The 20,030-nt window shown below is 35.8% G+C and overlaps 1 protein-coding gene across 1 annotated transcript in view; it reads left to right on the top strand.

Moving 5' to 3' along the window:
* SCAPER (S-phase cyclin A-associated protein in the ER) overlaps nucleotides 1–20,030 on the top strand; it is a 507,933-nt gene that overhangs the window by 116,531 nt on the left and 371,372 nt on the right. The window contains exons 9-15 of the mRNA XM_006888275.1: nucleotides 4,640–4,810; nucleotides 6,007–6,082; nucleotides 6,495–6,612; nucleotides 6,888–6,999; nucleotides 11,042–11,182; nucleotides 14,826–14,981; nucleotides 19,804–19,946. Coding sequence (XP_006888337.1) covers nucleotides 4,640–4,810; nucleotides 6,007–6,082; nucleotides 6,495–6,612; nucleotides 6,888–6,999; nucleotides 11,042–11,182; nucleotides 14,826–14,981; nucleotides 19,804–19,946 — 917 coding nt within the window. The remainder of the gene's footprint in view (nucleotides 1–4,639; nucleotides 4,811–6,006; nucleotides 6,083–6,494; nucleotides 6,613–6,887; nucleotides 7,000–11,041; nucleotides 11,183–14,825; nucleotides 14,982–19,803; nucleotides 19,947–20,030) is intronic.

Genomic DNA, 20,030 nt, shown 5'->3' with positions numbered 1-20,030 from the left:
GTATTCATTATGTAACCTTTTTCAAACTAATCAAATCTGTTGCTGTAAATAGTGCTTTCATAATCACCCTATATGACAGACTAGAATTGTCCCATAAGATTTCCAACTCTGTAACTATAAAAACAGACTATATATATTGCTTCTGTGGAAAGCTGGTAGGTTCAAACTTCCTACCTTTTGGTTAGTAACCAAGCCACCAGGGATATTATTTGCTCAGTATCATATGTTTATAATTATTATTTAAACTTTTGTCCTTTTATTTTGTACTGAACATACATAGCAAACAAATATGATTATAAACTATAGAAAAAATGGCCTGTAATTTTACTGAATTTCCTTATATCTCTTTCTACGTATTCCCCTTTATGTCTATATAACTTATCTATTTGTAAGTAGGATTCCAAGCTGCCTGTCTATTAAAGAACATCTATTTCTGCATGACTGCACCATAATATTTAGTTCCTTAGTGCTATACAATATCACTTATGTTAACAGCTAAAATCCCTCATATAAGTACCATAACACTCTCCTTACCTTTCAAACTGAAGATATTTTTTAATAATTCTTTTAGAGCAAGTCTGGTAATAACAGATATCTTCATATTTTATTCACCTAGAAATGTCTTAATTTCACATTCACTTTCAAAGGACAGGTTTTCTGCGTATTAGATTCTTGGTTGACTTTTTTTTCATATATGCATATACACATATGCATATACATCAAACACACAACACACTTTTATGGTGGGCTTTTTTTTTTCCTTTTTCCCTTTCAGCACTTTGAATATATCAACACAGTAACTTCTGGCTACTATGGTTTTTGAGTAGAAATTGACACTTAACTTACTACAACTCCTTTGTAAATAACTGTTTTGTTTTTCTGTTACATCTTTCAAGATTCTACTTTGGTTTTTGACAGTTTGATTATAATTTTTTTTTTCTGTATCACTTTGAGTTTGCTCTGCTTGGAGTTTGTTGAGTTTTTTAAATGTGTGCACATTTATGTCCTTTGTCAAATTTGGAACGTTTCAGCCTTTACTTCTTATCCTTTTTATAACTTTATCTTTCTCTTCTCCTTCTGAAGTAATATTGACTATATTGGCCACTCTCTAGTTTTCTTTGGTCTCCTATGATGTTCATTTTTCTCTGTTCTTTTCTCTTTCTGTGTCTCAGACTGGGCCATTATAAGTCTTCTATTTACAAATTTTCATATTTTTTCTTACATCAACTTAAATATGCTGTGTTGCTCTAGTGAATTGTTTCATTTAATTCATTGTATGTTTCAGTTTCAGGGTTTGTATTTGCTTACATTTCACATTCTTTCTCCTTGCTAATATTTTGCTGATATATTCTTGATTACCTTTAGTTCTTTTTTCCCCTCATACATTCATTGTTGCACTCTTCTGTCTGTCCACCCCTCCCCCCTTCCAATACACTCTTCTCTTTGAAAAGTAAAAGAAAAAAATCTTTCATTGTTTATAATTTCTCCCCCCAGGTCCACTCCACTATTCAGCCTTTGTTCTGAAGTCCTGTTATGAGAAAAATACCTAATCACATATCCCTTTTTAACAGTTTTCTCCCTTATCTGTTTCAATGAAGTATGTACATTATTGAACCCATCTTTCTCAGTCTCCCGCCAACTCCAAGGTCAGTCCTGTTTTACAGCAGGGGCACTATGCAGTATTTGTCTATGTGTGACCGAGATATTTCACTCAGTGTAATGTCCTCCAGGGTCACCCATTTTGAATAATATTGCATGAGTCCCTTGTTTTTCAGTGCAGCGTAGTATTCCATTATGTGAATATACCACAGCTTCTCTCTCCATTCGTTTGTTGATGGACACTTAGATTGTCTCCAACGCCTTGCTATTGTGAACAGAGCCTCAATATACGTGGGTGTGCACCTATCTGCTTGGGTCGCAGTTATGGTCTCTTTGGGGTATATTCCCAGTAGTGGAATTGCTGGGTCAAATGGTATCTCTATTTGCAACTTTTTGAGAAAGTGCCACACCACGTTCCACAGTGGTTGTACCATACCTTTAGTTCTTAATACACTTTTAAAAACATCTATATCTAGTAGGTCCAGTGCTTGGTTTTTCTTAAGGATACTTTCTGTTGTTTTGTTTTGCTTCTTTGAATAAGGCATACTTTCTTACTTATTTGCATTTCTGTTGCATTTTTGTTAAAAAGGAAATAACTGGAATAGTACAGTAACATCATTTTTGAGCTCAGGTTTTCCCCTTCTCAAGGGTTTGCTCAGGATTTTATGAGGTTTTACTTTGTTGTCTGCAAGTTGCTCTAAGTCAGAGTTAAATCTACAACACTAAACAACAGAGTTTACTGGGAGTGTTTGCAAATTCTAGACTTTTTTCCCCCTTTTATTTTCTTACTTTTCTCAAGTTACTGTTTTTAGAAGGCTCTGATAGTTTGTTAGCTTAGTAAGTTTTACCAACTATTTTTGCAAAATTACACAGAAGAATAGGACTAGAGGAGGGAAACCTTTTGCAGTCTTTGCAGAATGTGATGGTCCTTAGCTGTTCCTGTTACACTGAGAAATCCCTCTAAGGAGAAACTTTAAGCTTATCTAGTCCTTCTGAGCAATTACTGTTTTTTCTAATTTAAAAATAATTTTCTATGAAAATTTGGGAACAGGATGCTGTTCATTCTGCCATCTTGGTTCCTGGATCTCTTGTTCAAACCCACATTTTAGCCATTATGAATAATGCTCTAAATACTCAGTGTACAAATTTTTATGTGAACATATGCTTTTATTTCTCTTTGGCATTTACCTTGGAGTAGACTTGCGATGTTGTTATTGTTGTTATGTGTCATTTTATCACCTGCAACTCATAGTAACCCTATATACAATAGGTCTGAAGTCTGCTCTGTCCTGAGCCAATCTCCCTGACTTAGACACTCCTACTCCGTTGGTCTTAGTCACTGTATCAGTCCATCTCATCCAAGGTCTTCCTCTCCTATCCTTTTCCTCCACCCTTCCTAGCAAGATACCCTTCTTCAAGGATTGGTCTCTCCTGGCCACATGGCCAAAGTATGTAAGACAGAGAAAAAAAACCAACCCAAACCAAACCAAACCCCCAACTCAAAAAAAATTCCTAGCCACCAAAGAGAAGCTTGGTTTCACTTTCTCTAAGACACACCTGTTTGTTTTCTTGGTGGTCCATGGTATATTCAAGACTTTCCTGAAGTACGACAACTTGAAGGCATCAATTATTTTTCTATCATCCTTATTCATTGTCCAGCGCTCTGTTGCATAGCAAGTAATTGTGAAGACCATGGATTGAATTAGGCTTAGTCTCTAGACTGACATTGTTGCTTCTCAGTACTCTGGAAAGGTCCCTGACAGCAGATTTACCTAATGCAATTCATCTTTTGATTTCCTGACTGCTGGTCCCAAGAGTGTTGATTGTAGAGCTGAGCAAACTGTAACTGTTAACAATATCATTCTTTTCTCCATCTATCATAGTGCTGCCAGTTGGCCCAGTATCATGTGCTAATTTTATGTTTAACTTTTTGGTGGGACTTTCTGGGTGGTTCCTAAAGTGCCTGTACTATTTTATCTTTTCACTGGCCTTATTTCCTTTTGTAGTTCTCTCAAGTCTTACTTCATTTATATTGAAGCTTCTGTTATTAAGTTAGGAACCCTGGTGGTGTGGTACGTGTCATGTCAGGCTGTTAACTGAAAGATCACTGTTTCAAGCCAACAGATAGATACTCCATGGGAGGAAGATGATAAATGTTTATAATATTATTACTGATGAATTGACTTTTTAATCATTATGAAATAAAATAATTCTTTGTATTTGATAATATTTTTGCTTTAGTATGACCATGTCAGCTTTCATTTTGTTATTGTTATCATGATATGTGGCATATCTTTCTCCTATAATCCTTCTGTATTTGTATATTTAGATTAGTGTTTTATAGACAGCCTATGCCGAGGACTTGTAGGCTTTTTGGTCTATTTTAACAGCCTCAGCCTTTAATTGGAGTATTTAAGCTGTTTAAATAATGTTATTATTGATATAGTTGATTTTAAGTCAACTGTATGATTTTTTTCTCTCTCTTTTTATCCATCTTTTGGACTAAGTGCATTTTGTAACTCTGCTTTGTCTTCTTTGTTGGCTTATTGACCATACCACTGTTCTGTTATTTCAGTAGCTGCTTTCAGGTTTATGGTGTACATCTTCACCTTATCACAGTGATTAATTACTGGTTCTATTGATGCTTATTTGTATAGCTTTTAATGTTATTTTCATGTTTATGTATACAAATGCAGAAAGCATTGTCATATTATTCCCACATTTCCGTGACAGCAATTTTTTTCTAATTTTGGGAACATTTAATCTGTATTAGTAGTTTAGATACACAGAGAAAATCGACAGTTGCTAGTAAAATTGTTATTTTTATAGCTTCACAGTTTCTCAATATATAGCAGTCTTGTAAAAAAAGGTAAGTTATGGATTACTGTCCCATATTATAGAATATTAATAAGTATTTTATTTTACAAATTTTTAACTCACATAACCAGCAAGTTGTTGAGCTTATTAGAACATGGAGAAAGAAATGATTACTTAACTTTTCAATTCAGAGATGATTCTTGTTTTATTTTTAACTTTATAGTCTATGGCAGAAGTCCTTGCTAAGAAAGAAGAGTTGGCAGATCGTCTGGAAAAAGCCAATGAAGAAGCCATCGCTAGTGCCATTGCTGAAGAAGAACAGTTAACTAGAGAGATTGAAGCGGAAGAAAACAATGATATTAACATTGAAACTGACAACGACAGTGATTTTTCAGTGAGAATTTTTAGAACTTTAAACAATATTGTTCAAAAAATTATAGTCAATAAAATTCTTAGACTGTGAGTGGTTAAAATTTTCCTAAGTTTGCCTACACTCATTCTTTTTAAAATGGTCTTATGTGGTAATAATTTTTATTATTAATCTTAGTGTGATTGGGGCAGCAAAATTTTTTCTTTTTTTAATATTACTATGGTGGACAGTCCTTGATGGAGCTCCCAGATTAAGACAGGTTTGGACGCAGTAGTGGCATCCACTTCCTAAACAACATGCCTCTGGAAACTCTATGAATTTAGCGAAACGACGATTGCTATAGAAAGAGTTCAGGTGTTTTGTTCATAGGGTTGCTATCAGTAGTACTCGACTTGACAGCAATCAACAACAACATTAATACTTTAGGGAAGCTCTGGTAGCCTAGTGACAAGAAGCTGCACTGCAATCCCAGTGGCACACAGTTCAAATCCACTAGCTGCTTCATGCGAGAAAGATTAGCATTCTCCTCCCATGTGATTAGCTGCCTTTGAAAACCCACTGGAGTGTCCGCTATGAGTCAGTTCCATCTCAATGATAAACAACAACAAGAACATAAGTGTTTTTATCTGTGATGTAGTTGACCTCTTGGAATCTGTGTTATTTTATTTTTTGAATCAAGAAAGTGAATTTTTTAAAAAGTGAATTTTCAGTGAAACTGAAAACTCGACATTAAATTGTAGAACTAGAAGGAAAACTTTAAGACAATTAAAATTTTTTACTTCATTAACAAAAGGAAATTATACACTGCTTTGCTCTGAGTAGGTATTCAGGAAATATACACTGATGAGAGCGTTTACTTATGTTAAAGTAAAAATAACTATTGTAGTTCCACTTGTTTTTCTATTACATTCTAATGTCCAACAAATAATCTTGACCTCTCCAAATAGGTATTCAGTATATGTCACTATTGATGTAGTAATAATATAAAATCATTATATTTATTACTTAAATTTACTTAATTTGTTCCTGCTGTTAACAGTAGGTGTATCTTCCTTGCAAAATGTAAGCTAGAGAATTTTAGCTTGATGATCATTGTGACTACAAGAGGTATGTAGCTGTATTCTGGCTTTGAAATTCTAATCTAATGGAAATAGAGTAGAATTCGGAGATCAGAATTATATCTAAACATTTGTTTTTCCATTTTCCTTGTTCTGTTTTAGGCCAGCATAGGCAGTGGGAGTGTAACTTTCTGTGGTTTGTCTATGGACTGGAATGATGTCCTTGCAGATTATGAAGGTACAGTGCACGTGTGTGTTTATCTGTGTGTGTAGGAAATGCCATTTGCCAATGACTTGATTCTGACTTGCAGTGACCCTGAAAGTGTGTATGGAACTTAATTCTGTACAGTTTCCAGTGGCAGATTTCTTAGAAATTGATGATCAAGCCTTTTTTCTGGAGTGCCGTTGGGTCACTTGAACCTCCAGTCCATTTGGTTAACAGCCCTGTGTGTTGACCATTTACACTACCCAGGACCTCTCTTGTGTGTAGAAGAGTACAAAATAGATGATCTTATTAAAAGAGTCTCTGGGTAGGATAAATTATTTGGAATGGAAATGTTGATATACTTTCCACAGTCTGTTTTCAAAATGCTGTTTTTATAAAACTGTGTGGTTAAACAATAACAGTAGTTTTCTTTTTTTCCTAACAGCTCGTGAATCTTGGCGCCAAAACACATCCTGGGGGGATATCGTAGAGGAGGAACCTGCTAGACCTCCAGGACATGGAATTCATATGCATGAAAAACTTTCCTCTCCATCCCGAAAAAGGTCTGGCTTTTGAACATTAATTTGAAATGTTTCTCAAGAGGGAAACCAGTCACTCTTGACGATTAAAGGGAATTGCTACATACTTTTAAGGCATATTACCCTTCAGGACAGTGCCAGATCCATTGAAAAGTGACAATGTTTTCTGACATGTTAAGGCAAAATTAGTTTGTGTACTTTTCATATTTATTTTAAGAACTTTGAAGACTAATACACAGTATTTTTTGGCTTTGGCACATAAACATTCATGTCTCCTGCTCATTTGTTTGTGTTAATAGAACAATTGCAGAATCTAAGAAGAAACATGAAGAAAAACAAATGAAAGCACAGCAGCTCCGAGAAAAGTTACGTGAAGAGAAAACATTAAAGCTTCAGAAGCTGTTGGAAAGGGTATGTTTCAGTGATATTTTCAGTGTTTATTTTTTAAGGAAATTATCATAGTTTTTAATTGATGGTTTTAGTTTCAGCTTGACTTCTCATCTGAGAAAAGTGGAAAAGAACCATATGAGAATTCATTTTCTAGAAAATAATTTCTGCTGTTAAATACTAGGAGGTTTACTCTTGAATCTCAGAAAGTCTCCAAGAGTTTGTTATGCCTGCATTAGTAAATGGATATTTTTTCAATATTAGCCTGAATTATTAAAGTTACTTTTTGTCTTTTTCAGTCAGAAGGAGTTTTGTCCAAAATGATACTAGGGTGATGTTTGAGCCTCAGAGGTTTGAGCTTGAATAAGTAGAGCTAGACCTACATTGTTAGGAAAGATTGTTAGAATATTGAGACCATTATTACTACTAATTAGTATAGGAGAAGCAAGACTATAGGCTAACTATAGGCTCTGGAGATGGCTGACCTCCTGCAAATCCTTGTTTGACTACAGAACAAGGTTTGAGGCCCTGAACAAGAACCTAACACTATTGCATTTCAACTGTGTTACCTATAAAATCAGAATTTATTAACTTTCCATGGCACTTGTGGTGGTTAAATTAGATAAGTATGTAAAACAGTAGCATAGTGATAAAACAGGTGTTCCATAAATGGTTACTTGGTTTGCTACTTGTGAACTCTGTGTTGTGAACTCTGGTAGCCAAGAGTAGGGAGTTGTGTTGCCAACCCCAAGGCAAGCAGTTCCAATCCACCATCTCCTCTGTGGGAGAAAGATGAGTAGTCTGTCTTCCTGTGCAATTTATAGCCTCTGAAAACCTGCTAATAGGTTAGCCATGAGACATTTCTGATGCAACAGGAATAAGTTGGTTTTTAGTTTCTTGCTAAACACTTAAACACATGACATATACAGATGTGCACTATGTTAGTTATCTATGTTATGAATTAAATAACCTCAAGACTTTAGCAGCTTTAAGCAACAAAACATTTATTTTTCTTACAGTTTCTCCTATTTCTGGGAGACCCAGAATGGCTTGCTCTGGCAATTTTTCTTCAGGATCTCCTAGGAACTTGGGTTAATTTGTGGTAGCTGGACAGTAAGCACTTGGAACAGTAGGAAACCATTAGTGGAGGGGTCTCTTTGATCACAGTGACTCAATGGTGGTAGATTTTTCATGTGTGTAATGATTATTTTTTAATATTGTTCTGATTTACTATAATAAATATAATACTAGGGAAGATGCTTTTTTGACTATGCAAAATGATTTGTTGTGTGAATCATAACAAGCTATGACTAACTTTGAGAAGAATGAGAATCCCAGAACACTTAATTGTATTCATGTGAAACCTTTAAAAAGAAGCAGTTGTGTGAACAGAAAAAGGGGATACTGTTGTTATGTGCTGTTGAGTCACTTGAGATTCATAGCAACTCTGTGTACAGTAGCTCTGAACCCTGCTCTGTCCTGAGCCAACTTCATAGTCTCTGATGCACATACCCCCATTACCCCAGACACTGAGTCCAATCCATCTCATTGAGGGTTTTCTTCTCTTGCGCTATCCCTCCACCCTCCCAAACATGGTGTCCCTCTCCAAGGACTGTTCACTCCTTGCAACATGTCAAAGTACGTCAGACGAAGCTTTAGAGTCCTTGTTTCCAAGGAGCAACCTGGTTTCACTCTCTCCAGGAGAACCTGTTTGTTTTCCTAGCAGTTCATAGTCATGTACTCTAGTTGATACTCTTCTCCAGCACCACATCTCAAAGGCATCAGTTTTCCTTCTATCATCCCTAGTTATTGTTCAGCCTTTTCATACAAAGCAAGTAATTATGAAGACTTTTGCCTGGATCAGGTTCACCTTAGTCTCTAGACTGACATCATTGTTCTACATGGTTTAAAATTATGGGAGTGCATCAGGGTTGTATTCTTTCTCTTGTTACCTATTCAGTCTGTATGCTGAGCAAATTATTTGAGAAGCTGGAACCTACATTATGGAGATAATGCAGCCTTACTTGCTGAAAGTAAGGAGGACTTGAAGCATTTGTTTACAGAAGACCAAAGAATACAGATTTCAATATGGATTGCGCCTTGATGTCAAGAAAACAAAAATACTTGCCGTTGGACCAAGAGGCAACATTATGATAGATGGAAAAAAGATTGAAACAATGTCATCTTACTTGGATCCACAATTAACAAACACCCTTTGTATCAGCAGTCAGGAAATCAGGAGACAAATTCTACTGGGAAAGTCTGCACTCAAGGACCTCTTCATATTATTGAGCAGCAGTGATGTCAATTTGAGGACTAAGAGGCATCTGATTTAGGCCATGCATAGTCTTTGCGATCACTTGCTTTGCATCTGATAGCTGGACAGTCAATAAAGATGACAGAAGAATTGATGTCTTTGAGCTGTGATGTTGGAGAAGAACACTGAACTTCCCATGAACAGCCAAAAGAAGAAAGAGATATGCCTTGGAGAGAATGCAGCCGGAATGCTCTTTGGAGGCAAAACTGTTTATATCTCCTCACTTTGGGCATGTTGCTAGGAGGGGCTATTCCTTGGAAAGAGACACGTTGCTTGAAAAGGCAAACAATTGACAAAGGAGAGGACTATTGTGCCAGATGGATTGTCACAGTGACTGTCTCAATGGGCTCTAGTGTTTCAGGAAGTGTCAGGATAGCATAGGATAAGATGAAGTTCAGATCTGTTGTTTATAAAGTCACTACTCAACTTGAAGACACCTAACAACTACATGGAAGATGATGATAATGATGGTGATGTTAGATATGGTTGAGTAATTTCTGACTCATTGGAGCCTCATTCGATGAGTAGACTCCCTTGTGGGCCTATCCTAGGCTAGAAACTATGTAAGTAAAACACCAGATCTTTCTTTTGCAGAGCTTGTGGGTGGTTTCAAACCATCTATTTTTCTGTAAGCAGCTGGTCATTTATTCACTGTACCTGACACCCATTTTACAGATATTAAAATTGAGTCTAGGAGGGACATATGGTTTTCCGTGTCACAAGAGCAATAATAGATATCATTTTTAATATATATATACATATGTATATAATATATTAAATAATAATAAATATATTCTTTATATATGTATATGTTACAGCTCTAGTTTTAAGGAACTGTCCTCTAGCTCTTATTCTAGTGCTGTTTATTTCTACAGCATACTTTTCCAGATGGTTCTACACATGAATATTTAGCTAAAATTTAACTAAAATGTTATACCTTTCCCTTCTCCCCCTCAGTTTATCCAACATCTGATTTTCTGTACTTTATTCTCCCTGGTGATATCTGATTTCCTGCAGCAGTGCAGAGCAAGTCTGTTACTTCTCTTGTTTGATATTGTTTTAAGGATTTAAAGATATCAATCGTATCTGTTTTTATTCTTCTGTAGGCTAAACACTCTTTGTTCCTTCAGGGAATCTTTTTTATGCAAATGATGTTTTATTAAACTTCTCACCATTTTCCTGTCTCTAAGATAAAATTACATAATTATGTTAAGGTTGTGTTATAGAAACTTTAAGGTTGGTAAAGATAAAACATATATACTGTTTGTTTTAGGTATACACTATAAAAAATATATATATATATACGTGTATATATATATTGCATATATATGTATATATACACACATGTGTACACATACATATACATATACATATATGTATATATATAATGAGAATAGAACAAATACTTGTATAGAGTATGTGTGATGTGTTCCTTTAAGCTTTACACATATTAATCTTCAAAACAATCCTGTGGTGTAGAAACAATAAATATTCTCTTCTTATAGATAAGGAAACTGAAACAGAGGCTAAAAAATCTTGCCCACATTATACACCTATGACTGATCAAGGTAGATTTTAAGCGTCAGCACTTCAGCTTCAGTTTTACCTCTCAGTTCTTGCCCTCTGTTCTTCCTTAGAATGCGCTTTCAGTTTCTATATCTTATGTATTATAAACTATTTATCAGTTTGCATTTATATTAAATGACTATGTACAATGAAATTAATAATTGGATAATTCACATTTTGTAGGAGAAGGATGTTCGGAAGTGGAAGGAAGAACTACTGGATCAACGACGTAGGATGATGGAAGAGAAATTACTTCATGCTGAATTTAAGCGGGAGGTACAATTACAAGCAATTGTGAAAAAAGCGCAAGAGGAAGAAGCAAAGGTACATGCTATATGCTTTAATCATTGAATTCGGTACCATAAGAGCTTTTTCTAATTGTTATGTTATATGGAAGTAATAGCTGCTAGTGCTTATTAACTGTTTATTCTGCTCCAGAATAGTAACTTAGTTTACAGATTTATTTAAAACTTACTAGGATTGAATTGTTTCCTCAAAGTTTCTTTATGCCCTTTGTAATTCATTCCTTCCTCCAGCTTAGTCCCTAGGTAATTGCTGATCTGCTTTCTGTCACTTATAGATGCTTGTGTTCACTAAGATTTCATATGAATGGAATCACACAGCATGTATTCCATCATCTGGCTTCTGTCACTCAGCATAGTTATTTAGAGATTCATGCATGCTGCCATGTGTATCAAGAGTTCCTTTCTTTTCATTGCTGAGAATTTATTACTGTAATTTATTAATTGATTCAAATGTTCACGGGCATTTGTGCACTTCTAGTTTTTTGCTATTACACATAAGGTTACTGTGAATATTTGTGTACAAGTCTTTATACATATGCCTTCATTTTTCTTGGACTTGATTACCAAGATCTTATGATTAGGTCATGTTTAAAACTTTAAGAAACAATTTTCCAAAGTAGATAAGCTATTTTTCATTCATTGTGGCAGTGAATAAGACATCTCATTATGACACATCCTTACCAGAAGTGGACATAGTTACATATTTAACTTATAGTCACTAGTAGATATGTATAATGCTATATACAAATTTATATATATATATATATATATATATATATATATATATACACACACACATACATATACATAATCTCATGTGTTCTTTTGCTCTAAAGGACTCTGGCTAAGGCGCCAGTATTTTATTTCCTGTTCTTACCTGATCTTAATATCCAAGCCATTGTTAAATATGCCCCTGCTCTTCCCATGCAGGGTCCTTTTCTGAAATGGTGGTGTGGAACCTGGGGATCTTTATTGGTCACAGGCCCTCTAGGTGATTTTTACCATCAGACATCCCACATATATCAAAGGGTTGCTGCTTCTTAAGAAATAGAATTTTTATCCTAACAGGGAAGACTGAAGTGTCTATTTTTAATATGTTCTGAATTTAGTTAAACTTCAGTTCAGGACTTGATTTTATTACTTGCAGCAGAATGACTTTAGGCATAATTTTATCTTACAAATTTTAGTCTATTTGTTTATCGATAAAGTAGAGATAATTTAATCTCTAAAGTAGAAACAATATTTCAACTATAAAAGAGTTAATCTGTAAAATTGAGATTATTCTGACTTGAAAACACATCACAACAATAAAAACATGTAAAAACATTACCATAAGAGTTAAATAAGGTTATGCATGTTATAAAGCAGTCAGTGCCATCACCTCCTGACTGTTAGGATTCAAATAAATAGTAGTTTCTGTTGTTGGGAAATTGTTCCTCAAGTTGTAGCATGTTGTTCTATGTTCATTGTACATTCTGCATTACAGTATTTTTCTTAGTGTGTTGATGTTGTTCTGGTACCACTCAAAAATTATTAATAACTTGTGATTTTGTTTTAGGTTTAGGAAATATTTAAATTCAACTAGAAATATAGTTCTCTTGGGGCATGTAACAAGTATTTTAAATCCAATCTTATTGTATATTAAAATAATATTTTTCCTCCCTATATGTACTCTGTCTTAGTCCTTAGATTAAAGTAGTAATTATTTAAAATCCTTTAGTTCATTGTTGGATATTAGAAAATATGTCATTTAGTATTTGGTTGAGAGTGATTAGAGTAATTCAGAATCTGACATTATCTTAGATAATCATTTATTAATATGAAACAGACTTTTCAATTTTTTAGTGACCTTATGAAGAACAAATTCAAACCTCGAGCTGCAGTACTTAGGATGCTTTGGACAGAATATTAAATGATCAAGGAAGTATTAAAAGAAGATGTAAAGAATACACAGAGTCATTATACCAAAAGGAATTAACAGACACAGAAGAATTTAAGGAAACAACATATGAGCAAGTGCCTATGGTGATGAAGGAAGAAGTTCTAGCTGCTTTGAAAGAATTGGCAAAAATAAGGCTTCAGAAATTGATGGTATACCAATTGATGTACTTCACCTAACAGATGCTGCCCTAGATGTGCTCCCCAAGATGTGTCACGAAATCTGGATGACAACCACTTGGCCAACTGACTTGAAGAGGTCTATATTTGTTCCCATTCCAAAGAAAGGTGATCCAACAGAGTGTGGAAACTATCGAACAATATCATTAATATCACATGCAAACAAGATTTTACTGAAGATCATCCAAAACGACTGGAACAGCACATGAACAGAGAACTGCCAGAAGTCCAGGCTGGGTTTAGAAGGGGTCTTGGTACTGGAGATATTGTAGCTAATGTTAGATGGATATTGGCTGAAAGCAGGGAATACCAGAGGAATGTCTATCTGTGTTTTATTGATTATGCAAAGATTTTTGCTTGGATCACAATAAACTGTGGCTAACTCTAAGAGGAATGGGAATGCCAGAACACGTGATCTTACTAATGCAAAACCCGTAATTGAATCAGGAGGTAGTCGTCAGAACAGAGCAAGGAAACATTGCATGGCTCAAAATTGGGAAGGGTGTACGCCAGATGTATCTTATCCCCATACCTTTTCTACTTACATGCAGAACAGATTATATGGGTGGGTGGGCTCTATGAGGAGAAATGTGGCATCAGGATTGGAGGAAATTTCATCAACAATCTGCATTATGCAGATGACACAACCCTGCTTGCTGAAACTGAGGAGGACAAGTGCTTGCTGCAGAAGGTCAAGGACTGCAGCCTTCAGTATGGGTTGATGCTCAGTATCAAGAAAACAAAGATTCTCACCACTGAGCCAATTGGCAGCATCGTGATGGATGGTGAAGAGATTGTGATTATTAACAGCTTTAGTTTGCTTGGCTCCACAGTCAACACTCTTGGCCCCAGCAGCCAGAACATTAAAAGGCTTATTGCAATGGGAAAGTCTGCTGTTAGATGCCTCTCCAAAGTACTGATGTCAAAGAGCAATGATGTCAGTCTGGAGACTAAGGTGTGCCTGATACAGTCGATGGTCTTTGCAATCACTTGCTATGCATTGGATTGCTGGACAATGACTAGAGAGGATAGAAGAAGAATTGATACCTTTGAGCTGTGGTGTTGGAGAAGAGTATTGAATATACCATGGACTCCTAAGAAATCAAACAGGTTCATCCTAGAGAGGGTTAAACCAGGCTGCTCCTTAGAGGCAAGGATTCTGTAGTTTCGCCTGACATTCTTTGGACATGTTGCAAGGAAGGTCCAATCCTTGGAGAGGGATGTCATGCTTGGGAGGGTGGAGGGACAGTGCAGGAGAGGAAGATTCTCTGTGAGGTGGAGTTCTGCTGCCAACAAAAAGGAGGTTCAAATCCACCAGCTGTTTCATGGAAGAAAGATGGGAAGTCTTGTCCCAAATTGTGTACAGTCTCTGAAAACCAACTGGAAGGTCAGCTATGAGTTGATTCTGACTCAATGATACGTAACAACAATGCCATTTACTTACCACTTCATTATTATATAAACTATTATTAAATTTCTTTTTTTGTCAGGTGTCCTAGAATTAATTTGATTTGAAACCCACCTTCTTTGCTTTTCTTTTTAAGGTTAATGAAATCGCATTTATAAATACTCTTGAAGCCCAGAATAAACGACATGATGTTTTATCAAAACTGAAGGAATATGAGCAGAGGCTTAATGAGCTACAGGAAGAGCGTCAGAGAAGACAGGAAGAAAAGCAAGCCCGTGATGAAGCTGTGCAGGTAGAATTTAACTCAGCAAGTCATTATTGAGCATCCTAGGCTTTGAGCTTAGGTGCTGTTGATCCAAACAAAGAAAACTTTTCTATCTGTTCCCATGAGTGCTTCATTTAATAGAGCACTGTTTGGAAACATGATTCTAATTGCCAAAGAAAATAAACACTGCTTCAAATAAGGTTATTCAGTGCTTACATCTGTATACTGCATTTATTCTGCATCCATAATCTCTAGCCCCAACTAAATAAAGGACTAAATTGTCCTGAGTTGAGCTTTATATCTGTTCTTTAATCAGGCTGGGGAAGAATACTGTCCTCTCCTCCAGTAAAAATGATAGTTTCAAATCAGTTGTTAATGACCTTACAGATGTTGATCATCATCTTTATGCTTCTAATAAGGGAGACCTGTTATTTATTGAGTAGTGACATCAGATAGCTTAATTGTTCAGCTTTATTCTCTGCCACAAACCCTAAATTGGCTCCCATTTTTAGAATAGAGGGAATAGTTATATTATAAACCATACTTCAGTTTAAAATCTGTTGTGGTGGTGGTGTTATGTGCCATCAAGTCACTTGCAACTCATAGCGACCCTATGTACAAGAGCCCTAAATGCCATTCTATCCTGTGCCAACCTAGCCATCTCAAACGATCTCATTCCCACCACTCCACTCACAGAATCGATCCATCGAAGATCTTCCTCTCCTGCGCCATCCCTCCACTCTGCCAAACATGATGTCCCTCTCCAAGGACCAGTCCTTCCTTGCAACATGCCCAAAGTATGTCCAATGAAGCTTCAGATCCTTGACTCCAAGGAGCATTCTGGCTTCACCTTCTCCAGGACAAACCTGTTTGTTCTCCTAGCAGTCCATGGTATATTCAACCCTCTTTTCCAGCACCACAGCTCAAAGGCATTAATTCTGTTTCTATCATCCCTATTCACTGTCCAACTCTCTGATGCGTAGCATGTAATTGCGAAGACTATAGCCCAGATCAGGAACACCTTAGTCTCCAGACTGACTATATATTTTTATTAATTACAAACCTTTCCCTCAAACTCTTTTTTTGGATCTGCCATTTTTGACGCAGGAAAATATTTTTTGTACTATCCAAATATAAATGCAATTATGTTTTATTGTAAGTCATTAATTCATTAAATGATTATTTAATGAATTACTCTTACAAGCATGTGAAATGAACAAATTCTTAAATTTTATTTTAAGTGCTAGAGTAGAGGTATTCTGCATAACACAAAGAGAAGATTCTGCTCAAATTGAGAATGAAGAGAATAATGGAGAAGCCAGGAAAATATTTTTCCTTTTCTCTCCTCTCACCTTGCCCCGAAGTCAAATTGTTATAATCCTGATTAGTAACAGAATATAGTTAAGACAGCTCCTGAAATGTAACAAGCAGGCATCTCAGCGCCAAGATTCATGACTCCAGGCCATTGTTCCCAAGTTCTCAGTCCTACCAATACAGCCTTCCTCATCCCCCAAATTCTCCAACAATATTCCCAATACTGCCGTATCACTCTCGCCTGACCGTAGTTGTCCATTAAATTCTCAGTCCTACCAATATTGACTCATATCCCCCACCCCATCTCCCCAACCCAAGACTTCATTTCACATCAGGTCTCCATTTTAGCTATGGTTGCTCTTTTTCCTGATGTAAAGTTTCTGTACTGGTCGTGGCAGGAGATCTCTTTTCTCTTCACTGGTGTGCAAGATCTAATCTTTGCATTTGATGCTATGCAATTTATTGGTGAGCCGATCCTTTTGTAGATTATTGAGACTGGCCAGTCCCCTTGTGGAATGATAGATAGTCTGTCTGTTTGCAGGTTACAAGCACAGCTTCTTAAAGACATTGATACCTTAACTAAATTTTGAACAGTGTATGAATCATAGAAAGGATCCATGGGAGGGCATTCCACATAGATAGATATTGTAGATTTCTGCATATAGAATTAAAGAGATAATCATGAAGAGGTTTTATAAATTATAATAAAAATTAGGGATGTTAATATTAGTTCCCTTGGCTGTCTGTGGGATATTTAGTATTAGTACTCTTCTACAACAATACAATTCAAAGGCATCAATTATTCTGTCATCTTTATTCACTTTCCAACTCTCAGATGCATAGCAAGTAATTGAAAAGATGATGGCTTGCATCAGGAATACCTTAGTCTTTAAACTGACATCCTTACTCTTCAGCAACTTGCTGAAGTCCCTGCCTGCAGACCTTCCCAAAGCAGTATGTCTTTTGTTTTCCAGACTGCTGGTACCAAGGTTGTTGATTGTGGATCCAAATAAGAGGAAATTATTGGCAAATTCTCTCCTTATCTATCATGATAGTGCTTATTGTCCCAGCAGTGAGAATTTTTTTTCACTTTTTGATGTTAAGACTAAATTCATACTGAAGATTGTAGTCTTTGATCTTCTGCAGCAAATATTTCAAGACGTCTTCACTTTTAGCAGGTGAGGTTGTGTAACCTGTATAATGCAGGTTGCTGATGCATCATCCTTCAGTCCTTATGCCACAGAAGGAAGGATAGTGAAACTGTGTCTCACATGTTTTGGGCATGTTGTTAAGAAGGACCAGTCCTTGAAAAGGGCCATTATGCTCAGAAAAGTAGAGGAATGATGAAGAAGAGGAAGACCCTTAACAAGATACATTGACACAGTGGCTATAACAGTGGGCTTGAATATATTGGAGATAATGAGGATGGCACATGACAGTGCATGTTTCAGATATGATGTTCATAGAGATGCTATGAGTTTCAATTGATTGAACAGTACCTAACACCACAATACTAGTTCATCTTTATGCCACTGGTAGTTTTAGGAAATGAGAATAAAGATACATGTTTTAAAATTATTAATTACTTTTTTGCTATGTGTGAGTATCCCCATCTTCATCCCTGATAATCGGCTAGAGTTCAGCATCTTACTCTAATCTGAATACCAAGATAACAACTACAGAATGTTCTTGTTAAACGAAGTTTAGCTTTTACTCTACAAGAAGTAACTTTTCATTTTCATAATTAATAATATTCATTAGCTTCTATCCTTAAATATGTAAAGAAAATAAGTTGCTATACATAATTCCACTTGAGACTTCCTTTCAATGTTAACACTTTTCTCTTTCCACAAAGGTAGACTATTTCAGAAAAGTAACTGTCTTGTTAATTGTGTGTTATTTTTCAGCAACCATTAAATAGTAATAGTTCATAGATAAATAAGACATGATCCCTATATTTATTGTAAATAATAGATTACAACATGATATGAAATAATGTGCTAGATGTTACCAGAGAATGGGCATGGGTTTAAGAAATGCATCAGTACAGCTAGCAATATGGTGAAAATTATGATCAAAGTATTATCAGGGAAAAATAAATCCAAGGTGGAATATTTTACATTATAATTTGCCATATTTTAATGAAGTATTTTTGTCTTGATGATAGTGATGATAAAATGGTGGTGGTGTTGTTAAGTGCCATCGAGTCAAGCACGGCTCATAGCAACCCTACGGACAAAAGACCTTAACCCTGTCCTATAACTATTGTAGTTTCTCTAAGTTCATAGAGTTTCCAGAGGCATGTTGTTTAGGAAGTGGATACCACTCCTGCTTCTAAGCCTGTCTTAATCTAGGAGCTCCACTAAACACTATCAACCATGTGTAACAATTGACATTTGACACACCAATGGCACAGCATTCAGTGTCACAGAGATCCCAAGTTACCTCAGTACAGCAAATTGATAGAGTAGTGCTGTACCACTTAGACGAATGTTCATTTCAAACACAGTTAACACCAGGCCCAAGGGCCCAACAAAATTAAAAAACAAAACCAAAAACACCAGGCCTATGTACCAGACTCTGACTGGCTCTAACCAGAGGCTTGTGGCCTACAGCTCATTGCTAGCCAAATGCATTCAATCCAGTCAGCTCACACATGGTTCTGAACAAAATAAAACCAACCAAAACAGTCCACAGCCAACTTTCAACCAAGACATGCATCTTTCAAAAGCCAATGGCTACACACATGCACCTTCAACTATCAAATAATAGTGATGATAAAATGATAGTGATGTTAAATAATTATTGAATGATTATTATTTTAAGTATTTTTCATCATCTGATTATTGTATTTACCCTGTAAAAAAGTAACTCCACAGAGACTATACCTAACTTGACTGGAGACACCTAGATAGTTTGTTTGGTATTAAGAAACAAAAATAGAGAATCTGATCCAGTGCTAACTTGTCTCTTACCTATTTTGTCTCTTACCTATTATGTGCACAAGTTTGTCTTCACTTAAGTCCATTCTGAAAGCTTCTTCTATAATGTTAAGATATTTTTATAGTTATTTGCTATCCTAGGGTTATAGAATTCACTAACCAGAAAATTCATATTAGATTCTCACAAAATATGTATAGTATCTTGTTAGTGTGCTCTGTTGGCCTAGAGATGAGGAACTAAACTGCAACCACAAAGACATGGTTGAAATTCACCAGCTGCTCCATGGGAGAAAGGACAGTTTCCTTTTATGTGATTTACTGCCTCTGAAAACCCACTGGTGGGTCAGCTATCAGTTGATTCTACTCCATGGTACATAGAATCTACTTAAAATAGTATTTATTTGCTTAAAATGTGTAGAACACTGGTAAGCAACATATGAAGCACACATAGCATTGAAATTTGGTCTCTTTGGATTCTGAGGAACATTATTCAGTGATAAGCATGAGATCTGGTTGGTTTCAGTATATGAAGTTTGCATCAACAATATCTTTAATTTAATTCTTATTTTATTTTAAAATTTTTCTCACATTAGGAACGTAAGAGAGCTCTAGAAGCAGAGCGACAGGCTCGTGTAGAAGAATTACTGATGAAGAGGAAGGAGCAAGAAGCCCGAATTGAACAGCAGAGGCAAGAAAAGGAGAAAGCTCGTGAAGATGCAGCTAGAGAAAGAGCTAGGTACCTTGGTTCTGTGATAATTTTTGCCCCAATGCATATATTTCATCAAATGAATATTAAAATCAGGCCATGAAATAAAGTCTT

This window comes from Elephantulus edwardii, unplaced genomic scaffold (genome assembly GCF_000299155.1).
Source record: "Elephantulus edwardii isolate Elephantulus edwardi_28Jun2011 unplaced genomic scaffold, EleEdw1.0 scaffold00066, whole genome shotgun sequence".
NCBI lineage: Eukaryota > Metazoa > Chordata > Mammalia > Macroscelidea > Macroscelididae > Elephantulus > Elephantulus edwardii.
The sequence above is the reverse complement of the archived record's forward strand: the minus strand, read 5'-3'. Positions and strand labels throughout refer to the sequence as shown.